Source organism: Ranitomeya variabilis, chromosome 6 (genome assembly GCF_051348905.1).
Source record: "Ranitomeya variabilis isolate aRanVar5 chromosome 6, aRanVar5.hap1, whole genome shotgun sequence".
Lineage (NCBI taxonomy): Eukaryota > Metazoa > Chordata > Amphibia > Anura > Dendrobatidae > Ranitomeya > Ranitomeya variabilis.
The window spans coordinates 580,305,293-580,332,710 of NC_135237.1; the positions used below are offsets into that span (position 1 = coordinate 580,305,293).

The 27,418-nt window shown below is 54.7% G+C and overlaps 1 protein-coding gene across 7 annotated transcripts in view; it reads right to left on the reverse strand.

Moving 5' to 3' along the window:
• HSF1 (heat shock transcription factor 1) overlaps window positions 1-27,418 on the reverse strand; it is a 57,658-nt gene that overhangs the window by 12,407 nt on the left and 17,833 nt on the right. For all 7 annotated transcript variants that reach the window (XR_013217112.1, XR_013217111.1, XR_013217113.1 and 4 more), the window contains exons 2-10: window positions 25,978-26,131; window positions 18,632-18,740; window positions 18,411-18,547; window positions 18,174-18,298; window positions 17,954-18,029; window positions 17,701-17,762; window positions 14,327-14,423; window positions 2,754-2,884; window positions 2,453-2,680 (exon numbers count right to left, since the gene is read on the reverse strand). Coding sequence is in view for 4 of the 7 variants with exons in the window: in XM_077271564.1 (XP_077127679.1) it covers window positions 2,453-2,680; window positions 2,754-2,884; window positions 14,327-14,423; window positions 17,701-17,762; window positions 17,954-18,029; window positions 18,174-18,298; window positions 18,411-18,547; window positions 18,632-18,740; window positions 25,978-26,085 (1,073 nt within the window). In the remaining 3 variants the exon portion in view is untranslated. The remainder of the gene's footprint in view (window positions 1-2,452; window positions 2,681-2,753; window positions 2,885-14,326; window positions 14,424-17,700; window positions 17,763-17,953; window positions 18,030-18,173; window positions 18,299-18,410; window positions 18,548-18,631; window positions 18,741-25,977; window positions 26,132-27,418) is intronic.

A 27,418-nucleotide genomic window follows, 5' to 3' on the forward strand; every position in this document is an offset into this window, starting at 1 on the left:
GCGAGCGGGCGAGACACAGAGCCGACAGAGGCGAGCGGGCGAGACACAGAGCCGACAGAGGAGAGCGGGCGAGACACAGAGCCGACAGAGGCGAGCGGGCGAGCGACACAGAGCCGACAGAGGAGAGCGGGCGAGCGACACAGAGCCGACAGAGGAGAGCGGGCGAGCGACACAGAGCCGACAGAGGAGAGCGAGCGAGCGACACAGAGCCGACAGAGGAGAGCGAGCGAGCGACACAGAGCCGACAGAGGAGAGCGAGCGAGCGACACAGAGCCGACAGAGGAGAGCGAGCGAGCGACACAGAGCCGACAGAGGAGAGCGAGCGAGCGACACAGAGCCGACAGAGGAGAGCGAGCGAGCGACACAGAGCCGACAGAGGAGAGCGAGCGAGCGACACAGAGCCGACAGAGGAGAGCGAGCGAGCGACACAGAGCCGACAGAGGAGAGCGAGCGAGCGACACAGAGCCGACAGAGGAGAGCGAGCGAGCGACACAGAGCCGACAGGAGAGCGAGCGAGCGACACAGAGCCGACAGAGGAGAGCGAGCGAGCGACACAGAGCCGACAGAGGAGAGCGAGCGAGCGACACAGAGCCGACAGAGGAGAGCGAGCGAGCGACACAGAGCCGACAGAGGAGAGCGAGCGAGCGACACAGAGCCGACAGAGGAGAGCGAGCGAGCGACACAGAGCCGACAGAGGAGAGCGAGCGAGCGACACAGAGCCGACAGAGGAGAGCGAGCGAGCGACACAGAGCCGACAGAGGAGAGCGAGCGAGCGACACAGAGCCGACAGAGGAGAGCGAGCGAGCGACACAGAGCCGACAGAGGAGAGCGAGCGAGCGACACAGAGCCGACAGAGGAGAGCGAGCGAGCGACACAGAGCCGACAGAGGAGAGCGAGCGAGCGACACAGAGCCGACAGAGGAGAGCGAGCGAGCGACACAGAGCCGACAGAGGAGAGCGAGCGAGCGACACAGAGCCGACAGAGGAGAGCGAGCGAGCGACACAGAGCCGACAGAGGAGAGCGAGCGAGCGACACAGAGCCGACAGAGGAGAGCGAGCGAGCGACACAGAGCCGACAGAGGAGAGCGAGCGAGCGACACAGAGCCGACAGAGGAGAGCGAGCGAGCGACACAGAGCCGACAGAGGAGAGCGAGCGAGCGACACAGAGCCGACAGAGGAGAGCGAGCGAGCGACACAGAGCCGACAGAGGAGAGCGAGCGAGCGACACAGAGCCGACAGAGGAGAGCGAGCGAGCGACACAGAGCCGACAGAGGAGAGCGAGCGAGCGACACAGAGCCGACAGAGGAGAGCGAGCGAGCGACACAGAGCCGACAGAGGAGAGCGAGCGAGCGACACAGAGCCGACAGAGGAGAGCGAGCGAGCGACACAGAGCCGACAGAGGAGAGCGAGCGAGCGACACAGAGCCGACAGAGGAGAGCGAGCGAGCGACACAGAGCCGACAGAGGAGAGCGAGCGAGCGACACAGAGCCGACAGAGGAGAGCGAGCGAGCGACACAGAGCCGACAGAGGAGAGCGAGCGAGCGACACAGAGCCGACAGAGGAGAGCGAGCGAGCGACACAGAGCCGACAGAGGAGAGCGAGCGAGCGACACAGAGCCGACAGAGGAGAGCGAGCGAGCGACACAGAGCCGACAGAGGAGAGCGAGCGAGCGACACAGAGCCGACAGAGGAGAGCGAGCGAGCGACACAGAGCCGACAGAGGAGAGCGAGCGAGCGACACAGAGCCGACAGAGGAGAGCGAGCGAGCGACACAGAGCCGACAGAGGAGAGCGAGCGAGCGACACAGAGCCGACAGAGGAGAGCGAGCGAGCGACACAGAGCCGACAGAGGAGAGCGAGCGAGCGACACAGAGCCGACAGAGGAGAGCGAGCGAGCGACACAGAGCCGACAGAGGAGAGCGAGCGAGCGACACAGAGCCGACAGAGGAGAGCGAGCGAGCGACACAGAGCCGACAGAGGAGAGCGAGCGAGCGACACAGAGCCGACAGAGGAGAGCGAGCGGGCGACACAGAGCCGACAGAGGAGAGCGAGCGGGCGACACAGAGCCGACAGAGGAGAGCGAGCGGGCGACACAGAGCCGACAGAGGAGAGCGGGCGACACAGAGCCGACAGAGGAGAGCGGGCGACACAGAGCCGACAGAGGAGAGCGGGCGACACAGAGCCGACAGAGGAGAGCGGGCGACACAGAGCCGACAGAGGAGAGCGAGCGGCTAAAGGAGAGATCATCACAGCAGTCACAGAACGGGAGAGATCACAGCAGTCACAGGACAGGAGAGATCACAGCAGTCACAGGACAGGAGAGATCACAGCAGTCACAGGACAGGAGAGAGCTGTCAGAGCACGGAGAGGCAGCACAGGCTGAGGAGCAGTCAGGGGACGCGCGCCTGCTGAGGTTGGGAAGGATGACTGGCCTCCAGCCTCGGACCACACTTACTTGTCCAGGCAGGCCACACTGAGGCAGGGTTCCTTTTCTTCGGCCGATAGTCGCCCATCATCCCTGGCAGCTTGCACACTGGGGTCGTTCTCCTGCAGAATGGAGTCAATGAAAGTGGTAGGAGACAAGGAGCCCTCCACGTCCTCGGCAGGGAGTGGGCTGGGGTCCGAGGTCACCTGACTATCAGGGGTGAGGGGCTCTTCTTTGATCAGGATGACTGGACTGCATCTAGAAGAGTAGAGGGGGAGAGTAACATTCGTGTGCACTGAACAGTAGAGGGCCGTGTGGGCTCCATACTCACCTCTCCTGTACGCTGGGATCTGGAGACGCTGGGGGGCTGGAGACCGCCACTTCCGTTACATCAGAGATTATGGGGCCATCTGTGGAATCTGGGGAGTAGCGCCCAGCGGCCGAGTACCCTGAGATAGATGCCTGGAACAGGAAGACAGAGACTGGTATAACCCTGATTGAATAAACAACAGCTGCAGGCTTATGTTGTGGAGAAACCATCTTTAGCAGATCTAGATAACGTGTTTTCTGGACTGTACGACCTCCGAGTCTGGGTCAGTTCTGCTTATAAGCCTCCATGTTGTGATCACGCAGATATCGGCTGCTGTACAGGTGCAGATCATTCTCTCACAATGTCGATGAGCTGAGGATCCTGCTGAAATCTGCGACCGGGTACGGGCGCAGACATCACAGCAGAGCGCACGACACAGCACAGCGGAGACACTGATACAGGAATCTCCATGTACACAGTTAAGAACATTTTAGCTTTTCACAAGATCCAGTTATATCACCAATCTGGGCGTAAAGTGGCGACTCAGCTTCAATCTCAGGGGATTCACATCCTAATTGGGTGAAGTGTTCAGGAATTACAGCTCTTTAATATGGACAAGCCTCTTATTAAAGGGACCACAAGTAAATGGTCAATTATATCAGAAGCTCATTAATGGCTGCATGGGCTTTTCCCTAGTTAATCCATCATCCATTAAGCAGGTAAAAGGTCTGCAGCTGATTCCAGGTGCGGCATTCGCATTTGGAAGCTGTTGCTGTAAACCCACAACATGCGTACAAAGCAGCTCTCAATGGAAGAGAAACAGACCATCATTAGGCTAAAAAAAAATATTTTAAAAAGAAAAATAAATCTATCAGAAAGAGCAGAAATGTTAAGAGCGGCCAAATCAAGTTTGTACATTCTGCATAAAAAAAAAAAAAGAAGAAGAAGGAAAGCGTCCTGGTGTGCTCGGGAGCTCAGAAAGGCCTGGACATCCCCGGAAGACAACAGTGGCGGATGATCACTTCTCATAGTGGAGAAACTCTCCAGGTAGTCGGTGTCTCAGTATCTAAAGCCCCCGTCTCACATAGCGAGATCGCTAGCGAGATCGCTGCTGAGTCACAAGTTTTGTGACGCAACAGCGACCTCAGTAGCGATCTCGCTATGTGTGACACGTAGCAGCGACCAGGCCCCTGCTGCGAGATCGCTGGTCGTGTCGGAATGGCCTGGACCGTTTTCTGATCGTTGAGGTCCCGCTGGGTAGCACACATCGCTGTGTTTGACACCTTACCAACGACCTCGTTGACGACTCAGACACTGAATCGTCATAATAGCTCCCATGTGACATCGTTGTACAGGTCGCTACAGGTCGCTGGTGAGATGTCAAACAGCGAGATCGCAGCAGCGATCGTTGGGAAGATCTCACTGTTTGACATCTCACCAGCGACCACATAGCGACGCAGCAACGATCCCTGACAGGTCGTATCGTTGTCGGGATCGCTTTAGCGTCGCTAAGTGAGACGGGGCCTTAAGTCCACCATAAAGAGAAGACTTCATGAGAGCAAATACTGAGGGGTCACCACAGGGTGCAAACCATTAATCAGCCGGAAAATAGCAAGGTCAGGTTAGACTTTACCAAAAACATGTAAAGAAGCCGCCCAGTTCTGGAAAAGCAAAACTGAGATCAACCTGTACCAGAATGATGGAAGAAGGAAGTCTGGGGAAGGCTTGGAGCAGCTCCTTATCCTCGGCATGGCTCCTGATCCTCAGCATATCCTATGTAACACATGGTGGAGGCAGTATGATGACGCGGGCAGGCATGGCTGCCAATGAATAACTGAAAGGAGGCGCTGTGAGGCATCACCACCACAAAGGCTTTTGTACGAAGTATCACAACACTTCAGTAACGTGTTCGGTACTTTATCCTGCGTCATCTCTCATCATTACACAATTTATGGACATCTCTGGGAATTTCTGTCCTGTGTGCATTGGACGGGTTGTTCCCGACATATGGGGAGAATTTCATGACAATCGCTCCTTTACCATAGATTTACTGAGAAGACTGGTGACATGTCCAATACTTGTGTCATCCGCTCCACAAGGTCCGGTGTAATGAAGATTATTCATCCTGATAGAACAGACGTGCTAATAAAGGGCCAAGAATGAGCCACGAGAACGTGAGGTACCTCTCCTGGAGAATCGGCACGATAAACCGGGCCCTACGACAATGTGGAGCCGGCAGCCATCAGTCCCACATGATGTAATATTTCAGGATGATGCTGGAGATGGGCCGGCCATTTATTGTGGAGCAACAGCACCATTCAGTGATGGTTGGGGATTGAGCCGGTCACCACCTTCTTCCTCTCCCCGCAGACACGTGCGCCTCTCTCCTGACTCGCAGGCTTCCATATCATTGCACAGTAAGGAGGACAGGGGTTCCGTTAGATGATTTAGGAACCTAATCACCAGCTTCAAAAAAATCCAGGATCCATGGGCAGCTCCAAACTAGGTGGAAGAACGTCCCTGGAGCTGCACAGCTGCACGACATTTGGGGCATCTGGGTGAGCAGGTCTACCCCCGGCTACTCGTAAAGTCGTGGAGGACGCCCAATGTTGTCATGTAAAGCTTAAGGCCACTGCGCCCTCCACTCCTCACCTTCACTGTGCCAACTGAAGGAATACGGGAAGATTCCCTGCACTCATTAAGGAGCACTGCACAAAGGTGGACATCATGAGGGAGGTGGATGGTGAAGAACCATCGTTGACGCAGTAGAGGTGGGCTCTTTGGTCATGCACCCACAGCTTGTTGCTCCCATCTCCGGTCACCAGAGAGGGACCGCAAATTCGGGACCTTCTTACTGTGCCGGAGGGAGTATGCACATGAATCCCACCTATCCTGAGAAGTCCCACCATCGTCCTCCATACCCATAATGCCTGTCTGAGGACTGGAGCCTCCAAAGAAAGCCGCCCTCCTCCCTCACCACGAGACAGACGATGGATGAATTATGCCTGGTCAGGGGGTGTATGGTAAGTGTCAGGACCCTCGTCTTCTGTCACCTAGGAGGCTATGGAAGTTATTAAACCCAGTGATCAGTATTCAGGACTGGTAGATGCCATAAGTCTGTCTTCTTGATGATAGATGACCATATAGCGGAGCAAGCCTTGTGGTGCTCTCCAAATATAGAAACCTCGGGGGTCATATTTCAATGCCCTTGAGGTCACATCTACAGCGGGTGGCGCACATCTACAGCGGGTGGCGTCAACCTCACTAAACCATCTGGATGCCTCAATAAACACAGCACCAAGTCAGGACCCCCGGAGCAGATTCTAGAAATGGGCTTTTCAGAAATTAATATGAGAGGAGGACCAGCTCGGGCAAGAAAAGAGGACAATGGCAGGCGGCTCTGCACAACTCATACCTGGATGTTCTTGCACCTCGGAGGTCGAGAAAACTTTGTTTTTCATCCTCAGTGCAACTTAGCCTGTAGGTCGATATGAAAAGATGGGGACAAATCCAAAGCCCCAATGTGTCCGTTTCCGGCCCATCTGCTAACAGTGTGGTGGGAAATCATTCACACCTGTATGGGACGCGCCATGGCCACCCTATTCCTGGGACTTGGGGAGTGCACGGGGGTACACAAGCTGGGGTAAACCAGGCAGGTCACGCGTCCCGGGTACACGGGGCAGGTCACGCGTCCCGGGTACACGGGGCAGGTCACGCGTCCCGGGTACACGGGGCAGGTCACGCGTCCCGGGTACACGGGGCAGGTCACGCGTCCCGGGTACACGGGGCAGGTCACGCGTCCCGGGTACACGGGGCAGGTCACGCGTCCCGGGTACACGGGGCAGGTCACGCGTCCCGGGTACACGGGGCAGGTCACGCGTCCCGGTTACACGGGGCAGGTCACGCGTCCCGGTTACACGGGGCAGGTCACGCGTCCCGGTTACACGGGGCAGGTCACGCGTCCCGGTTACACGGGGCAGGTCACGCGTCCCGGTTACACGGGGCAGGTCACGCGTCCCGGTTACACGGGGCAGGTCACGCGTCCCGGTTACACGGGGCAGGTCACGCGTCCCGGTTATACGGGGCAGGTCACGCGTCCCGGTTACACGGGGCAGGTCATGCGTCCCGGGTACACGGGGCAGGTCACACGTCCTTCTCACCACGGCCATCTGACCTCACTGTAGACGCTAGTCCTGTGTATAAGGTGGGACTCAGGGGGACAGATTGGTTACACGGGGCAGGTCACGCGTCCCGGTTACACGGGGCAGGTCACGCGTCCCGGTTACACGGGGCAGGTCACGCGTCCCGGTTACACGGGGCAGGTCACGCGTCCCGGTTACACGGGGCAGGTCACGCGTCCCGGTTACACGGGGCAGGTCACGCGTCCCGGTTACACGGGGCAGGTCACGCGTCCCGGGTACACGGGGCAGGTCACGCGTCCCGGGTACACGGGGCAGGTCACGCGTCCCGGGTACACGGGGCAGGTCACGCGTCCCGGGTACACGGGGCAGGTCACGCGTCCCGGGTACACGGGGCAGGTCACGCGTCCCGGGTACACGGGGCAGGTCACGCGTCCCGGGTACACGGGGCAGGTCACGCGTCCCGGTTACACGGGGCAGGTCACGCGTCCCGGTTACACGGGGCAGGTCACGCGTCCCGGTTACACGGGGCAGGTCACGCGTCCCGGTTACACGGGGCAGGTCACGCGTCCCGGTTACACGGGGCAGGTCACGCGTCCCGGTTACACGGGGCAGGTCACGCGTCCCGGTTATACGGGGCAGGTCACGCATCCCGGGAACACGGGGCAGGTCACGCATCCCGGTTACATGGGGCAGGTCACGCGTCCCGGGTACACGGGGCAGGTCACACGTCCTTCTCACCACGGCCATCTGACCTCACTGTAGACGCTAGTCCTGTGTATAAGGTGGGACTCAGGGGGACAGATTGGTGACCCCTAAGTGGTGACCCCTAAGGGCCATCTCCATACTACACAGCCACTCGTTAGATTTGTGTCCCGAGAATCCCTTCTGCGGAGTGGGGTGAAATGAGGGGCATCGGCAGATCTGGGACTGGACACCCTAATAGATCTGGGGGTAATCCACCGTCATGTGTTTATATGAGGTGCAGGGCGTATTAGACACTGCTATGGGGTATTGGCAGGAGATCTAATGACTGCGGTCTATGGCGAGATCCCGCAGATGTTGCCTGACATCATCCACAATTATCTCTGGGGGTTCTGGCCTCTGGCGTCAGTGCGATGGTCCCGACGATAACGCGATGGTGACGGACGTCTCTTACTCGGTGGTCTGACTGCAGGTCTTTACCCTCCATTGCTGACCAGCCGCTGTGACCTTTTGTCACGTGTGAGGGGGACGGATTTATTGCTTATACAGGAGCTTCTCCAAAAAATTAGAAAATCATCAAAAAGTGAATTTATTTCCGTTCTTCAACACAAAAAGTGAATCTCCTATATTCTATAGCGTCATTACACACAGAGTGATCGATTTCACATGTTTATTTCTGTTAATGTTAATGATTATGGCTTACAGCCATTGAAAACCCAAAAGTCATTATCTCAGTAAATTAGAATACTTTATAACAACAGCTTGAAAAATGGTTGTAAAATCTGAAATGTCGTCCTACTGAAATGTATGATCAGTAAATGCCCTCAGTACTTGGTCGGGCTCCTTTTGCATCAATGCGGCGTGGCATGGAGGCGATCAGCCTGTGGCACTGCTGAGGGGTTATGGAAGCCCAGGTTGCTTTGATAGCAGCCTTCAGCTCGTCTGCATTGTTGGGTCTGGTGTCTCATCTTCCTCCTGACAATACTCCATAGATTCTCTATGGGGTTAAGGTCAGGCGAGTTTGCTGCCAATCAAGCCCAGTGATACTGTTGTTTTTACACCAGGTATTGGTACTTTTGGCAGTGTGGACAGGGGCCAAGTCCTGCTGGAGAATGACATTTCCATCTCCAAAAAGCTTGTCGGCAGAGGGAAGTATGAAGTGCTCTAAAATGTCCTGGTAGACGGCTGCGCTGACTTTGGTCTTGATAAAACACAGTGGACCTACACCAGCAGATGACATGGCTCCCCAAACCATCACTGATTGTGGAGACTTCACACTAGACCTCCAGCAGCTTGGATTGTGGCCTCTCCACTCTTCCTCCAGACTCTGGACCAATGACAACAGTCCAGTTCTTCTTCTCCTTGGCCCAGGTAAGACGCTTCTGGCGTTGTTTTTTTTTTATCAGATAGAATAAACAATCAGAATATTTCTCATGACCATGTTACATTAAACATTTATAGATAACTTTTTACCCCCAACCCAGAGCCCCCCCATCCCGCCCAACCCCCAGAGACCTCAGCCAGAGCCACCCCAATTCCCATCATAATACAAGCATTTGAATAAACATCCATTATATTTCCATTGAATACTAGGCTCCCTATAGTCTCATTTATCATACTAATTCAAGTCAATCCACGGTTGCCACAGCTTGTGGAAGATGTCTTCTGGCATTGTCTATTGGTCATGAGTGGCTGACACAAGGAATGTGACACTTGTAGCCCATGTCCTGGAGACGTCTGTGTGTGGTGAAGCAATGACTCCAGCAGCAGTCCGCTCCTTGTGAATCTCCCCTACATTACTGAATGGCCTTTTCTTAACAATCCTTTCCAGGCTGCGGTTATCCCGGTTGCTTGTGCACCTTTTTCTACCACACTTTTTCCTTCCACTTTCCATTAATATACTTGGATACAGCACTGTGTGAACAGCCGGCTTCTATAACAATGACCTTTGTGGCTTCCCCTCCTTGTGGAGTGTGTCAGTGACGCCTTCTGGACATGTCAGTCAGCAGTCTTCCCCATGATTGTGGAGCTACTGAAACAGACTAAGGGACCTTTATAAACACTTAGGAGCCTTTACAGGTGTTTTATGTTAATTATTCTAATTTACTGAGATAATGACGTTTGGGTTTTCATTGGCTGTAAGCCGTAATCATCAACATTAACAAAAATAAACACATGAAATAGATCACTCTGTGTGTAATGACTCTATAGAATACATGAGATTCACTTTTTGTATTGAAGATCCGAAATACATTCACTTTTTGAGGATATTCTACCTGTACTGTTGGTCTTAGAAATCCATATAAAAAAAAAAAACCCCGACGTGTGGGGGATAATGGACACTCAACCACATGTGGAGCAGGGCTGTGGAGTCGGTAAGCCACAGTTGTGACTCCGACTCCTAGATTTTATCAGGTTCCGGCTCCGACTCCTTCATAAATGGCCAATTTGTAACAATAAATTTACTGTTGTAAAATATTAACATCGTGCTTATTCAGTTTCTCACCATCATATAAGTAATCAGACCACTTAGAGCAAAAACTATATTTATTAGAATACAATTAGAATATAACAAATAACTTTTATAAACTTTTATAAACTCTTGTAAGTAAATCTGCAATAAACACTTATGCAGTTAATAAGAAGAAATCTATAAATTTGTTCTCAGAAAAAGTATTGCCTCTGTCAGATCCTCCTTCATGGATGCCCTCAAATCTGATCTAATTATTTTGAGAGCAGAGAACAACCTCTCTACACTAACCTGGGTTGGTGGCAAAGCAGTAACCACTCGGGCAACATCTCTGACAATGTCAGGATACAGAGGAATCGCTTGTTGCACTGTTATTTTTGATGAACGGTCAAATTTCTCAGTTTCTTTTAGTGCACATGAAAAATTCTGCTGAAATGTCCTGGCTGTGTTCTTTGATAGGGATGACTCTTCTTCTATGCGGGAACGCTTTGCACGGTCCTTGTGATCCAAATATTTTTCAAAATTAAATTCTTCATCAGTTGATGAGGGTGAAGATGTGGCAGGACGACCAAATTCTTCTTGTTCCTCCTGACTGTTCTGCAACCCTTTCATCCTTACTGCTATTTCAAACAGAGCTTCTTTTCCTTTAGTTAGCTGTTGATCATCTAGAAGAATCCGATGCATTGGGTCTACATAAACAGCTGCCAAAAGAATGTTATTTTGTAATAGTAGCTCCTCTCTCTGTTTCATTGATGTAGCAATGCCACTTGCAATTAACCCTCCTCTTTGGGACAGGCGAAACATCAGGTTCTTCCACTCCTTTAAGAAAATACCTGGAGTTAAGTCCTCTGCTTGTAATTATTTAGTCACTGTAAATGGGTGCTCTAGCAATTTTTCCAGCTCAGTCACCTGATTCCACTGACTTTCATTTAGCGTCAGTTGAGGGTTAGCCATGTCTACAAGAAAGGTTTTCAGTTTAACCAAGTGCTGAATCATTAAGTAACTACTGCCCCATCGTGTGGCTTGATCAATAATTGCCCCTTTTCCAGGACGTCTCTTCAAAATTGAGTCAACTTTAGGGGTTGTGGCAACAGTAGCCAATTTTCTCACCTTGCCAATCAGTGCAGCATGTCCTTCTTGCAGACTGTCTCTTATAGCCAGCTGTAGCGTATGCACAACACAGCGCATGTGATGAATGAAAGAACGTATTGACACAGTTTCAACAAGATCATCTAAACTATCATGTTGCTGTTCATCTGAAGCAACTTCAGTTTGCTCCTCAGTTACAATACTGTGTTCCTCTATTTCAAACATTTGTGTCTGTGGACCCAGAATGTTCTTCTAGCTGCTGGTCACCATTATTACTCTCATTCATTAGCTTAATAGTACTTATCATATTTGAAGCATTGTCAGTTACGACCGAAAGAACTTGCTCTTTTTTAAGTTCATAGTCTTGCAGAACCTTTTCCACCAAGACCTGGAGAAACTCACTGGTGTGATGAGCTTTGGTGTCTTTTACTGCCAATGTCTTGGTAACTATTTCATTTTTGTCACAAACAAATCGGACATTGATGGCAAAATAGTTCACTCTGTGAGGGGTGCAGGCATCCATTTTAAGAAACAGAAAGCGTCCCTTGAGAGTTTTTTTTACGTTCTTCCTTTTGTTTAAAAGCTTCTTCGATTACTAATTTTCTAATAATCTCTCTCCAGAGAAACACCTAGCTTGCGGGCCATTTCCCCATTCAGACACATAAAAGCTGGTCGTGAAAATAATGAAATAGGCACACTATCCTTTACAACAAGCTCTATGATCTGTTTTTTAAATATATCTACTGTCATTGTCACAGTAACTTTGTCACTGACAAAATATCTTGCAACTGATGGCTGCAAAGTTCTCTGCTCCTTTGTTTGGCTGGAAGAGCTAGGCACTGGTTCATTGGTTTGGATGCAGTCTTTCTCATCCACCGCTTTCAGTACTTCTGGATGAAAGCGTTGTAAATGTCTCTTTAGATTAGAAGCTCTGGTAGGAGCATTTTTATCTTTGCCTGAATATGCACTGATCTTGGCTTCACAGCATTTGTTTTCGTCTGGATCATTTGTCATACACTGACAGACATAATGTTTTCTATCTTGAGTGATGGTGAAATGTTCAAATACAGCTGATTTAATGTGACGCTTCTTGGACATTCTCAGGTTTTTAATTCTGCATTCACAATCCAAATGACAATTGTTTTTCCTAAAAACAATTGTACGAAATTATTGCCGGGTCGTACAACTGATATAGTGGTCAGTAATACTGTTATTCCTCATGTACTCACAGTTAACTGATGCAAAGTTTGTTGAAAGGATAATACTTCTTACAGTCTTCCTCTTCTGAGTAGCAGCTGTGAGATGCTTGGAAGACGCACACCTAGTAAACATCTAGTCTAGAGGAGGAGCTTTACTGCTAAGAATTTGCAACACATTTTCACTTTCAGTTTCATACATTGTAAGTAGGGGGGTTGGGGCACCATGAGGTTAACCAAGTATAAGATTAGATAAGGGCAGTGGAGATCAGTGACACGCAAGAAGTAAGAAATGTCTCTATCTCCAGCAGAACTGCTTATCACTGTGTTGTTCATAGTTTGATAGAACATATATATTTGAGAAACATTTATAAAATTCATATGAAAGTTCAATTATGAAATATTAATACATTTTTTTTTTTTTAAAGCTGGAGTCGGTACATTTCTACCGACTCCGACTCCAACCAAAACTAACTCCGACTCCACGACTCCGACTCCACAGCCCTGATTGTGGAGTCCACTACAAAAGCTGCACAAAATCCAATCTAACCAGGAGCAGAGAAATGCAGGAGAGATCCCACCGCCAAGATCAATGGGATCCGTCTCCTGCGAACTCCGGACCAGCACCAGCTCTCCGAGTGCAGGACACAGGTGTGCTAGAAGCCGGCGGGCCGATAAATGTGTACAATAGCACAGGCTTCCAGCATTCTCTGCCATACTGTGCTTAGCCCTGCAGCCTCCTCCACATAACTTAGTGATGTGCCGCATATAGTCTAATTAGGTGCTAGTACAAAGAGTGCAAAGAGGGCTGAAACTCCGGCGGACACGGCATACAGAGAGGGCCGAAACCCTGGCGGACACGGCACACAGAGAGGGCTGAAACCCCGGCGGACAGGGCACACAGAGAGGGCCGAAGCCCCGGCGGACAGGGCACACAGAGAGGGCTGAAACCTCGCCGGACACGGCGCACAGAGAGGGCTGAAGCCATGGCAGACACGGCGCACAGAGCGGGCCGAAGTCCCGCTGGACACGGCGCACAGAGAGGGCCAAAGCCCCGCTGGACACGGCGCACAGAGAGGGCCAAAGCCCCGCTGGACACGGCGCACAGAGAGGGCCAAAGCCCCGCTGGACACGGCGCACAGAGAGGGCCAAAGCCCCGCTGGACACGGCGCACAGAGAGGGCCAAAGCCCCGCTGGACACGGCGCACAGAGAGGGCCAAAGCCCCGCTGGACACGGCGCACAGAGAGGGCCAAAGCCCCGCTGGACACGGCGCACAGAGAGGGCCAAAGCCCCGCTGGACACGGCGCACAGAGAGGGCCAAAGCCCCGCTGGACACGGCGCACAGAGAGGGCCAAAGCCCCGCTGGACACGGCGCACAGAGAGGGCCAAAGCCCCGCTGGACACGGCGCACAGAGAGGGCCAAAGCCCCGCTGGACACGGCGCACAGAGAGGGCCGAAGCCCCGGCGGACACGGCATACAGAGAGGGCTGAAACCTCGGCGGACATGGCGCACGAGAGGGCCAAAGCCCCGGCGCACAGAGACGGCCGAAGCCCTGGCGGACACGGCGCGCAGAGGGGGCTGAAAGCCCGGCGGACATGGTGCAGAGAGGGCCGAAACCCCAGCGGACATGGCGCAGAGAGGGCCGAAGCCCCGGAGGACACGGCGCACAGAGAGGGCCGAAACCCCGGCGGACACGGTGCACAAAGAGGGCCGAAACCCCGGCGGACACGGTGCACAAAGAGGGCCGAAACCCCGGCGGACACGGCGCACAGAGAGGGCCGAAACCCCGGCGGACACGGCGCACAGAGAGGGCTGAAACCCCAGCGGACAAGGAGCACAAAGAGTGCCAAAGCCCCGGCGGACAGAGAGGGTGTAAGATAAAGAACGTGAGACTGTTGCCCAGCAGATGACAGATGCAATGTATTGTGGTGGAGAACAGAGATGTGGAAACATCAAGTGAGTGATCTGGAGAAAGAGGCATTTCTAAACTTACAGGGTAAGTGGCGGCTCCATGCACAGCCTCCAGAGAATACTGTCGATTGTATTTTGGTAGGGTATGGGTTGGACTACTGTCATTCAGCATGAGGGGTCTGAAAGAGAAGAGGAAAAAGAGTTATTCCCCAGCATATAGGTAGACACATCGCATATAGATCTGCCGCTTCTATTCTGGATACAGACTGACACATTGCATATAGATCTGCCACTTTTATTCTGGATACAGGAGGACACACCACACACACATCTGCCTCTTGTCCTCTGGATACAGGCGGACACACCACACACAGATCTGCCTCTTCCCTCTGGATACAGGTGGACACACCACACACAGATCTGCCTCTTCTCCTCTGGATACAGGAGGACACACCGCACACAGATCTGCCTCTTCTCCTCTGGATACAGGCGGACACCACACACAGATCTGCCTCTTGTCCTCTGGATACAGGAGGACACACCACACACAGATCTGCCTCTTCTCCTCTGGATACAGGTGGACACACCACACACAGATCTGCCTCTTCTCCTCTGGATACAGGCGGACACCACACACAGATCTGCCTCTTGTCCTCTGGATACAGGAGGACACACCACACACAGATCTGCCTCTTGTCCTCTGGATAGAGGACACACCACACACAGATCTGCCTCTTCTCCTCTGGATACAGGAGGACACACCGCACACAGATCTGCCTCTTCTCCTCTGGATACAGGCGGACACACCACACACAGATCTGCCTCTTCTCCTCTGGATACAGGAGGACACACTGCACACAGATCTGCCTCTTCTCCTCTGGATACAGGCGGACACACCACACACAGATCTGCCGCTTCTCCTCTGGATACAGGTGGACACACCACACACAGGTCTGCCGCTTCTCCTCTGGATACAGGTAGACACACCACACACAGATCTGCCTCTTGTCCTCTGGATACAGGCGGACACACCACACACAGATCTGCCTCTTCTTCTCTGGATACAGGAGGACACACCACACACAGATCTGCCTCTTCTCCCCTGGATACAGGTAGACACACCACACACAGATCTGCCTCTTCTCCTCTGGATACAGGCGGACACACCACACACAGATCACCTGTATTCAGAGGAGAAGAGGCAGATCTGTGTGTGGTGTGTCCACCTGTATCCAGAGGAGAAGAGGCAGGACACGCCACACACAGATCTGCCTCTTGTCCTCTGGATACAGGAGGACACACCACACACAGATCTGCCTCTTGTCCTCTGGATACAGGCGGACACACCACACACAGATCTGCCGCTTCTCCTCTGGATACAGGCGGACACACCACACACAGATCTGCCTCTTCTCCTCTGGATACAGGTAGACACACCACACACAGATCTGCCTCTTGTCCTCTGGATACAGGCGGACACACCACACACAGATCTGCCTCTTCTCCTCTGGATACAGGTAGACACACCACACACAGATCTGCCTCTTCTCCTCTGGTTACAGGCGGACACACCACACACAGATCTGCCGCTTCTCCTCTGGATACAGGCGGACACACCACACACAGATCTGCCTCTTCTCCTCTGGATACAGGTGGACACACCACACACAGATCACCTGTATTCAGAGGAGAAGAGGCAGATCTGTGTGTGGTGTGTCCACCTGTATCCAGAGGAGAAGGGGCAGATCTGTGTGTGGTGTGTCCGCCTGTATCCAGAGGAGAAGCGGCAGATCTGTGTGTGGTGTGTCCGCCTGTAACCAGAGGAGAAGAGGCAGATCTGTGTGTGGTGTGTCTACCTGTATCCAGAGGAGAAGAGGCAGATCTGTGTGTGGTGTGTCTACCTGTATCCAGAGGAGAAGAGGCAGATCTGTGTGTGGTGTGTCTACCTGTATCCAGAGGAGAAGAGGCAGATCTGTGTGTGGTGTGTCCGCCTGTATCCAGAGGAGAAGCTGCAGATCTGTGTGTGGTGTGTCCTCCTGTATCCAGAGGAGAAGAGGCAGGACACACCACACACAGATCTGCCTCTTGTCCTCTGGATACAGGCGGACACACCACACACAGATCTGCCTCTTCTCCTCTGGATACAGGTAGACACACCACACACAGATCTGCCTCTTCTCCTCTGGATACAGGCGGACACACCACACACAGATCTGCCTTTTGTCCTCTGGATACAGGTAGACACACCACACACAGATCTGCCTCTTCTCCTCTGGATACAGGCGGACACACCACACACAGATCTGCCTTTTGTCCTCTGGATACAGGCGGACACACCACACACAGATCTGCCTCTTCTCCTCTGGATACAGGTAGACACACCACACACAGATCTGCAGCTTCTCCTCTGGATACAGGTAGACACACCACACACAGATCTGCCTCTTCTCCTCTGGATACAGGCGGACACACCACACACAGATCACCTGTATTCAGAGAAGAGGCAGATCTGTGTGTGGTGTGTCCACCTGTATCCAGAGGAGAAGGGGCAGATCTGTGTGTGGTGTGTCCGCCTGTATCCAGAGGAGAAGCGGCAGATCTGTGTGTGGTGTGTCCGCCTGTAACCAGAGGAGAAGAGGCAGATCTGTGTGTGGTGTGTCTACCTGTATCCAGAGGAGAAGAGGCAGATCTGTGTGTGGTGTGTCTACCTGTATCCAGAGGAGAAGAGGCAGATCTGTGTGTGGTGTGTCTACCTGTATCCAGAGGAGAAGAGGCAGATCTGTGTGTGGTTTGTCCGCCTGTATCCAGAGGAGAAGCTGCAGATCTGTGTGTGGTGTGTCCTCCTGTATCCAGAGGAGAAGAGGCAGGACACACCACACACAGATCTGCCTCTTGTCCTCTGGATACAGGCGGACACACCACACACAGATATGCCTCTTCTCCTCTGGATACAGGTAGACACACCACACACAGATCTGCCTCTTCTCCTCTGGATACAGGTAGACACACCACACACAGATCTGCCTCTTCTCCTCTGGATACAGGCGGACACACCACACACAGATCTGCCTTTTGTCCTCTGGATACAGGCGGACACACCACACACAGATCTGCCTCTTCTCCTCTGGATACAGGTAGACACACCACACACAGATCTGCAGCTTCTCCTCTGGATACAGGTAGACACACCACACACAGATCTGCCTCTTGTCCTCTGGATACAGGCGGACACACCACACACAGATCTGCCTCTTCTTCTCTGGATACAGGAGGACACACCACACACAGATCTGCCTCTTCTCCTCTGGATACAGGCGGACACACCACACACAGATCTGCCTCTTCTCCTCTGGATACAGGTAGACACACCACACACAGATCTGCCTCTTCTCCTCTGGATACAGGTGGATACATCACAAATCTGCAGTGTGTGTTGGAGAGGTTTCCATAACTCACATTTTCCGTTTCATCCCCAGAATCCGGTTGGATTGGACTAGAGAAATGAGGAACTGGATGAGCTGGGAGAAAGAAAAAAAAAATAAAAGAAAGAAAGAGAAGGTGAAGTCAATGGGCCTGGACAGGACCTGGGCAGCCAGCATGGCCTCAAACAGCATCCATGCAGATATCATATATGGCAGAGGTCTTACAGCTAGTGTCTGTCAGGGCGTGCTGGTAGCTGTAGTGATACATAATCCTTCGAGGCTCTCACCTTATTCACCACCTTCTGCTGCTGTGTATGCTTCTGGCGCAGACTGGCCACCTCTCTCCAGAGTGCTTCGTTCTCACTGTAGGGGAGGGACATCAGATCGTCAACGGGTGGCCGGGTGACAACCTCAGAGACAGCTGTTATTGTGGCTTGGTTGTCACCCAGCTGTCCGACAACATCAAATGGCACACGTTATGTGGATGCTGAGCTACAGATCACTCACTGCTTCATGGCCAGCAGGCGGCAGTCAATGGTCTCCTGCTTTCCCTTCATGACCTGCACGTCCGTTAGCAGCTTACTGACATTGTCCTGATGAACTTTCACCTCCACCGGTTTAGTTCCCGACAGCTGAGGCAGAAGAGATGACATCATGCGAGTGTGAACATGAAACCCACCTACGGCTCCCAAACCACGACCCCAGACTATACACCACCAGAGCCCTCACCCGCTGCACACTCACATTATTGACCTTCCTCTTGATGTTTTCCAGTAAAGTCTCATGGCCACGAATGAAATACGGATGCTGAAATTCAGTGTCATCCTTCTCCGGCTTCATGAGACCACCCTGCTCGATGTGGACCACTTTCCGGAATCCATCTGAGGAAAAGCAAAGGATGCTTGCATCCAGAAGAATGCTGCCCACTTGGTTGCGGGCTGCCACCCCTGCCCTCCCGTACTCACACATGTTCAGCTGCCTCACGAAGCTCGCCATGTTGTTGTGCTTGAAGTACTTGGGGAGAACTTCTTTGGCGAAACATCCCTGGTCAAAGACATGAAAACTGCTCCCCTCCTGGAGGCGGAAGACAGACAGAAGGGAAAAAGTACTTAGGGCGAGAAGTAGGAAATGGGCAATGACCGGGCTGCGAGGCAGAGGGAGCGGGGGCAACGACCGTGCTGCGAGGCAGAGGGAGCGGGGGCAACGACCGGGCTGCGAGGCAGAGGGAGCGGGGGCAACGACCGGGCTGCGAGGCAGAGGGAGCGGGGGCAACGACCGGGCTGCGAGGCAGAGGGTGCGGGGGCAACGACCGGGCTGCGAGGCAGAGGGTGCGGGGGCAACGACCGGGCTGCGAGGCAGAGGGAGCGGGGGCAACGACCGGGCTGCGAGGCAGAGGGAGCAACGACCGGGCTGCGAGGCAGAGGGAGCGGGGGCAACGACCGGGCTGCGAGGCAGAGGGAGCGGGGGCAACGACCGGGCTGCGAGGCAGAGGGAGCGGGGGCAACGACCGGGCTGCGAGGCAGAGGGAGCGGGGGCAACGACCGGGCTGCGAGGCAGAGGGAGCGGGGGCAACGACCGGGCTGCGAGGCAGAGGGAGCGGGGGCAACGACCGGGCTGCGAGGCAGAGGGAGCGGGGGCAACCACCGGGCTGCGAGGCAGAGGGAGCGGGGGCAACCACCGGGCTGCGAGGCAGAGGGAGCGGGGGCAACCACCGGGCTGCGAGGCAGAGGGAGCGGGGGCAACCACCGGGCTGCGAGGCAGAGGGAGCGGGGGCAACCACCGGGCTGCGAGGCAGAGGGAGCGGGGGCAACCACCGGGCTGCGAGGCAGAGGGAGCGGGGGCAACCACCGGGCTGCGAGGCAGAGGGAGCGGGGGCAACCACCGGGCTGCGAGGCAGAGGGAGCGGGGGCAACCACCGGGCTGCGAGGCAGAGGGAGCGGGGGCAACCACCGGGCTGCGAGGCAGAGGGAGCGGGGGCAACCACCGGGCTGCGAGGCAGAGGGAGCGGGGGCAACCACCGGGCTGCGAGGCAGAGGGAGCGGGGGCAACCACCGGGCTGCGAAACAGAGGGAGCGGGGGCAACCACCGGGCTGCGAGGCAGAGGGAGCGGGGGCAACCACCGGGCTGCGTGGCAGAGGGAGCGGGGGCAACGACCGGGCTGCGTGGCAGAGGGAGCAACGACCGGGCTGTGAGGCAGAGGGAGCAAAGACCGGGCTGCGAGGCGGAGAGAGCGGGGGCAACGACCGGGCTGCGATGCCGAGGGATCGGGGGCAATGACCGGGCTGCGAGGCAGAGGGAGCAATGACCGGGCTGCGAGGCGGAGGAAGCGGGGGCAATGACCAGGCTACGAGGCGGGGGCCAAGACCGGGCTGGGCGCCGGAGAGAGCGGGGGCCACGACCGGGCTGCAAGCCATGTAGTGGGGTACTCGCAGCGAGTGGCCACAATCAGGATTTGGTAGTGACCGGCTGGGCGGCACGAAGCAGGCTTATCACCTGCAGAGCGGCATGGGCACCACCAGCAGAGCGGCACAGGCCAGGGTCACTGGCAGAGCGGCACGCGCAGGGTGACCACCAGGGCGCGTGTATCTGGACAGCGAGGAGTGCGGTAGGATCAGCAATCAGTTCGGAGCAGACGGCCCCCTCCTCTTCCCCACTGGCCACCGGCCAGACCGCTACTTGTGGCAGGAACATCACACCCCCGGAGCAGAGTAATGATAACCATGTGTGAGCGGGGAGATCACTTTACAGCGCTGCACTTGGCGCAGGACACAGGAAACATACAATGAGGAGATGACCGAATGGAGAAATGTGAAACTCGATCCGAACCGGAGCCACCGGATCAACAGCGGTCACCGACTCCCGGGAAAACGTGTGATACTCATTACCTAACAGAGGCTGACCACAGAGAACAATAGCGGACACCGACTCCTAAGTGCAGGAGCACAATGAGTTGGGTCAGCTCCCTCAGCATAAATTAGTACACTCTTAACAGACTGGTCAGAGAATCTTTAGGGTGACGCGGTCCGCTCACTCATCGCGAGGTCGGGGACAGGGTCCGGTCCCTCATACTAGAGGTCACTGATCCGGTCCGGTCCCTCACACTAGGTCTCTGATCCGTTCAGGTCCCTCGCACTAGGTCGCTGATCCGGTCAGGTCTCTCTCACACACACACGAGGTCGCTGATCCAGTCCGGTATCACAGACGAGGTCGCTGATCCGGTCCGGTATCACAGACGAGGTCGCTGATCCGGTCCGGTATCACACACGAGGTCGCTGATCCGGTCCGGTCCCTCACACTAGGTCTCTGATCCGTTCGGGTCCCTCGCACTAGGTCGCTGATCCGGTCAGGTCTCTCACACACACGAGGTCGCTGATCTGGTCCGGTCCCTCACACTAGGTCGCTGATATGGTCCGGTATCACACACGAGGTCGCTAATCCGGTTGGGTCCCTCACACTAGGTCGCTGGTCCGGTCCGGTCCCTCACACTAGGTGTTGGGTCCCTTGCACTAGGTCGCTGATTCGGTCGGGTCCCTCGCACTAGGTCGCTGATCCGGTCCTTTACACGAGGTCGCTGATCCGGTCCGTTCCCTCACACTTGGCAGCTGATCCGGTCCGGTATCACACACGAGGTTGCTGATCCGGTCGGGTCTCTCACACTAGGTAGCTGATCCGGTCCGGTATCACACACTAGGTCTCTGATCCGGTCCGGTCCCTCACACTAGGTCGCTGATCCGGTCGGGTCCCTCGCACTAGGTCGCTGATCCGGTCCGGTCCCTCGCACTAGGTCGCTGATCCGGTCCGGTCCCTTGCACTAGGTCGCTCATCCAGTCCGGTCCCTAGCACTAGGTCGCTCATCCGGTCCGGTCCCTAGCACTAGGTCGCTCATCCGGTCCGGTCCCTAGCACTAGGTCGCTCATCCGGTCCGGTCCCTAGCACTAGGTCGCTCATCCGGTCCGGTCCCTCGCACTAGGTCGCTCATCCGGTCCGGTCCCTAGCACTAGGTCGCTGATCCGGTAGGGTCCTTCGCAGTAGGTCTCTGATCCAGTCGGGTCCCTCATACTAGAGGTCGCTGATCCGGTCGGGTCCCTAGCACTAGGTCGCTGATCCGGTAGGGTCCCTAGCACTAGGTCGCTGATCCGGTAGGGTCCTTCGCAGTAGGTCTCTGATCCAGTCGGGTCCCTCATACTAGAGGTCGCTGATCCGGTCGGGTCCCTAGCACTAGGTCGCTGATCCGGTCGGGTCCCTAGCACTAGGTCGCTGATCCGGTAGGGTCCTTCGCAGTAGGTCTCTGATCCAGTAGGATCCCTCATACTAGAGGTCGCTGATCTGGTTGGGTCCCTCGCACTAGGTGGCTGATCCGGTCGGGTCTCTCGCACTAGGTGGCTGATCCGGTCGGGTCCCTCGCACTAGGTGGCTGATCCGGTCCCTCGCACTAGGTCGCTGATCCGGTCCGGTACCACACACTAGGTCGCTGATCCAGTCAGGTCTCTCACACTAGGTCGCTGATCAGGTCCGGTACCACACACACGAGGTCGCTGATCAGGTCCGGTCCCTCACACTAGGTGTTGGGTCCCTCGCACTAGGTCGCTGATCCGGTCAGGTCTCTCACACTAGGTCGCTGATCAGGTCCGGTACCACACACACTAGGTCACTGATCAGGTCCGGTACCACACACACTAGGTCGCTGATAAGGTCCGGTCCCTCATACTAGGTGTTGGGTCCCTCGCACTAGGTTGCTGATCCGGTCAGGTCTCTCACACTAGGTCGCTGATCAGGTCCGGTACCACACACACTAGGTCGCTGATCAGGTCCGGTCCCTCACACTAGGTGTTGGGTCCCTCGCACTAGGTGGCTGATCCGGTCGGGTCCCTCGCACTAGGTGGCTGATCCGGTCCGGTACCACACACTAGGTCGCTGATCCAGTCAGGTCTCTCACACTAGGTCGCTGATCAGGTCCAGTACCACACACACGAGGTCGCTGATCAGGTCCGGTCCCTCACACTAGGTGTTGGGTCCCTCGCACTAGGTCGCTGATCCGGTTAGGTCTCTCACACTAGGTCGCTGATCAGGTCCGGTACCACACACACTAGGTCGCTGATAAGGTCCGGTCCCTCATACTAGGTGTTGGGTCCCTCGCACTAGGCTGCTGATCCGGTCCGGTCCCTCGCACTAGGTCGCTGTTCCGGTTAGGTCTCTCACACTAGGTCGCTGATCAGGTCCGGTCCCTCACACTAGGTCGCTGATCAGGTCCGGTACCACACACACTAGGTTGCTGATCCGGTCCGGTCCCTCGCACTAGGTTGCTGATCCGGTCAGGTCTCTCACACTAGGTCGCTGATCAGGTCCGGTACCAAACACACTAGGTCGCTGATCAGGTCCGGTACCACACACACGAGGTCGCTGATCAGGTCCGGTACCACACACACTAGGTCGCTGATCAGGTCCGGTACCACACACACTAGGTCGCTGATAAGGTCCGGTCCCTCATACTAGGTGTTGGGTCCCTCGCACTAGGCTGCTGATCCGGTCTGGTCCCTCGCACTAGGTCGCTGATCCGGTTAGGTCTCTCACACTAAGTCGCTGATCAGGTCCGGTACCACACACACTAGGTCGCTGATAAGGTCCGGTCCCTCATACTAGGTGTTGGGTCCCTCGCACTAGGCTGCTGATCCGGTCCGGTCCCTCGCACTAGGTCGCTGTTCCGGTTAGGTCTCTCACACTAGGTCGCTGATCAGGTCCGGTCCCTCACACTAGGTCGCTGATCAGGTCCGGTACCACACACACTAGGTTGCTGATCCGGTCCGGTCCCTCGCACTAGGTTGCTGATCCGGTCAGGTCTCTCACACTAGGTCGCTGATCAGGTCCGGTACCAAACACACTAGGTCGCTGATCAGGTCCGGTACCACACACACGAGGTCGCTGATCAGGTCCGGTACCACACACACTAGGTCGCTGATCAGGTCCGGTACCACACACACTAGGTCGCTGATAAGGTCCGGTCCCTCATACTAGGTGTTGGGTCCCTCGCACTAGGCTGCTGATCCGGTCTGGTCCCTCGCACTAGGTCGCTGATCCGGTTAGGTCTCTCACACTAGGTCGCTGATCAGGTCCGGTACCACACACACGAGGTCGCTGATCAGGTCCGGTAACACACACACTAGGTCGCTGATCAGGTCCGGTCCCTCACACTAGGTGTTGGGTCCCTCGCACTAGGTCGCTGATCCGGTCAGGTCTCTCACACTAGGTCGCTGATCAGGTCCGGTCCCTCACACTAGGTGTTGGGTCCCTCGCACTAGGTCGCTGATCCGGTCAGGTCTCTCACACTAGGTCGCTGATCAGGTCCGGTACCACACACACTAGGTCGCTGATCAGGTCCGGTACCACACACACTAGGTCGCTGATAAGGTCCAGTCCCTCGTACTAGGTGTTGGGTCCCTCGCACTAGGTTGCTGATCCAGTCCGGTCCCTCGCACTAGGTCGCTGATCCGGTCAGGTCTCTCACACTAGGTCGCTGATCAGGTCGGGTCCCTCGCACTAGGTGGCTGATCCGGTCGGGTCCCTCGCACTAGGTGGCTGATCCGGTCGGGTCCCTCGCACTAGGTGGCTGATCCGGTCGGGTCCCTCGCACTAGGTGGCTGATCCGGTCCGGTACCACACATTAGGTCGCTGATCCAGTCAGGTCTCTCACACTAGGTAACTGATCATGGCCAGTACCACAGACACAAGGTCGCTGATCAGGTCCGGTCCCTCACACTAGGTGTTGGGTCCCTCGCACTAGGTCGCTGATCCGGTCAGGTCTCTCACACTAGGTCGCTGATCAGGTCCGGTACCACACACACTAGGTCGCTGATCAGGTCCGGTACCACACACACTAGGTCGCTGATCAGGTCTGGTACCACACACACTAGGTCGCTGATAAGGTCCGGTCCCTCATACTAGGTGTTGGGTCCCTCGCACTAGGTTGCTGATCCGGTCCGGTCCCTCGCACTAGGTCGCTGATCAGGTCCGGTACCACACACACTAGGTCGCTGATCAGGTCCGGTACCACACACACTAGGTTGCTGATAAGGTCCGGTCCCTCATACTAGGTGTTGGGTCCCTCGCACTAGGTTGCTGATCCGGTCAGGTCTCTCACACTAGGTCGCTGATCAGGTCCGGTACCACACACACACTAGGTCGCTGATCAGGTCCGGTACCACACACACTAGGTCGCTGATAAGGTCCGGTCCCTCATACTAGGTGTTGGGTCCCTCGCACTAGGCTGCTGATCCGGTCCGGTCCCTCGCACTAGGTCGCTGATCCGGTTAGGTCTCTCACACTAGGTCGCTGATCAGGTCCGGTACCACACACACTAGGTCGCTGATCAGGTCGGGTCCCTCGTACTAGGTGTTGGGTCCCTCGCACTAGGTTGCTGATCCGGTCAGGTCTCTCACACTAGGTCGCTGATCAGGTCCGGTACCACACACACACTAGGTCGCTGATCAGGTCCGGTACCACACACACTAGGTCGCTGATAAGGTCCGGTCCCTCATACTAGGTGTTGGGTCCCTCGCACTAGGCTGCTGATCCGGTCCGGTCCCTCGCACTAGGTCGCTGATCCGGTTAGGTCTCTCACACTAGGTCGCTGATCAGGTCCGGTACCACACACACTAGGTCGCTGATCAGGTCGGGTCCCTCGTACTAGGTGTTGGGTCCCTCGCACTAGGTTGCTGATCCGGTCCCTCGCACTAGGTCGCTGATAAGGTCCGGTCCCTCATACTAGGTGTTGGGTCCCTCGCACTAGGTCGCTGATCCGGTTAGGTCTCTCACACTAGGTCGCTGATCAGGTCCGGTACCACACACACACTAGGTCGCTGATCAGGTCCGGTACCACACACACTAGGTCGCTGATAAGGTCCGGTCCCTCATACTAGGTGTTGGGTCCCTCGCACTAGGCTGCTGATCCGGTTAGGTCTCTCACACTAGGTCGCTGATCAGATTTGGTACCACACACACGAGGTCGCTGATCTGGTCAGGTCCTTCACATGATTTTATCAGCAGAGGATATTACAGGAAAGAGAACATGGAGTGGGAAACTGGTGTGTAGAGTCAGGACCCTCATGATAATTGTTACATGGTGAATTAGGGCAGTACTTATGCGGAGGTAGAGACGAAGAACACGTGGTCTTCAGCCACGTTTACATGTACAATCATATGACTGTATATAACGGGGAGGAGGCCGAGGGGCTGCCGTACACACTTCATAGTGCTCATTCACTGAGGCTATGCTCTGTGTGACCCGGGGCCAGTGACATGGGAACCCAATACTTACTGGACTCCAGCATATCAGGGGGTCTGTCTCCGGGTCTTCAACCAGACTCCATAACTTGGCCAGGAAGGCAGGGACATTGCTCCCCGTGGATGCAGCCTGCGCCTCCATCGTCTACTGGGCAGCCGAAGATTGAAGGATGCAGGAAAAGAAGCAGCTGAAAATAGAGGAAACAAGACCTCAGGGGCGGAGCCAAACTATAAACACGCCTCCGAACAGCGACACCAGTGGAGGCCGGGAGGAAAACAACTCAACTGTGACACTGCGGCCACCATATCACCAGGTCACTGATATTACAAACTGTGCACAGGGGAAGGAAAAAGTGTCAGCTCCATGGAGCGCTGGACCTGGCACAGGCAGAGAACAACAGTGAGGAGTAACACACAAATATGACCAGGGGCAGTAATCCGTACATACAGTGCTCCGCATAAATGAGTACACCCCTACAGATTGGTCAGAGAACCTCTCACAACCCACACTTTCCATGGACAATGCACTACAGAACACTACACAAATGTCGTCCACTGTTTGCAAATAGGATTTGCTATTTTGCACCCATAAAAGTGATTTTCCCACAAAATTCATTCAAAACCATGTTGCAAAAATGAGTACACCCCAATAAAAGTCTTCGGAGTAAAGCTAAAGTTTAGACCACAGAATTCTAAATAACAAGAATCTCCCCAGGTCACTGTCATCCTTCATTACACCGGAGTCCAGCAGACAGGCGACTATAAGAGGCTGATACCTAACACAGAAAACCCCATTACTGTCAGCAATGGCACCACATGGAAGAGAAATGTCACAAGACCAAGAAAGATGACGGCTACAAGAAGATCAGCGAAGCTTCACTCATCAGTTAGAATAATGAAAGGGATATTATTCACCTCACTGTCACGTTAAGGGTTAAAAAAAGTTCTATGAAACAGAATTGTCAGAATGTGTAAAATGTTCTTGTGTTCAGTGAGATATCGACTAAAATCTGACTTTTTACAGGGAGTGTACTCATTTATACTGAGCACGGTATATAAAATATACATACATATATATTATTATTATTTATTGTTATAGCGCCATTTATTCCATGGCGCTTTACAAGTGAGGAGGGGTATACATAATAAAAACAAGTACAATAATCTTGAACAATACAAGTCATAACTGGTACAGTAGGAGAGAGGACCCTGCCCGCAAAGGCTCACAATCTACAAGGGATGGGTGAGAATACAGTAGGTGAGGATAGAGCTGGTCATGCAGCGGTTTGGTTGATCGGTGGTTACTGCAGGTTGTAGGCTTGTCGGAAGAGGTGGGTCTTCAGGCTCTTTTTGAAGGTTTCGATGGTGGGCGAGAGTCTGATATGTTGTGGTAGAGGGTTCCAGAGTAGGGGTGATACGCGAGAGAAATCTTGTATACGATTGTGGGAAGAGGAGATAAGAGGGGAGTAGAGAAG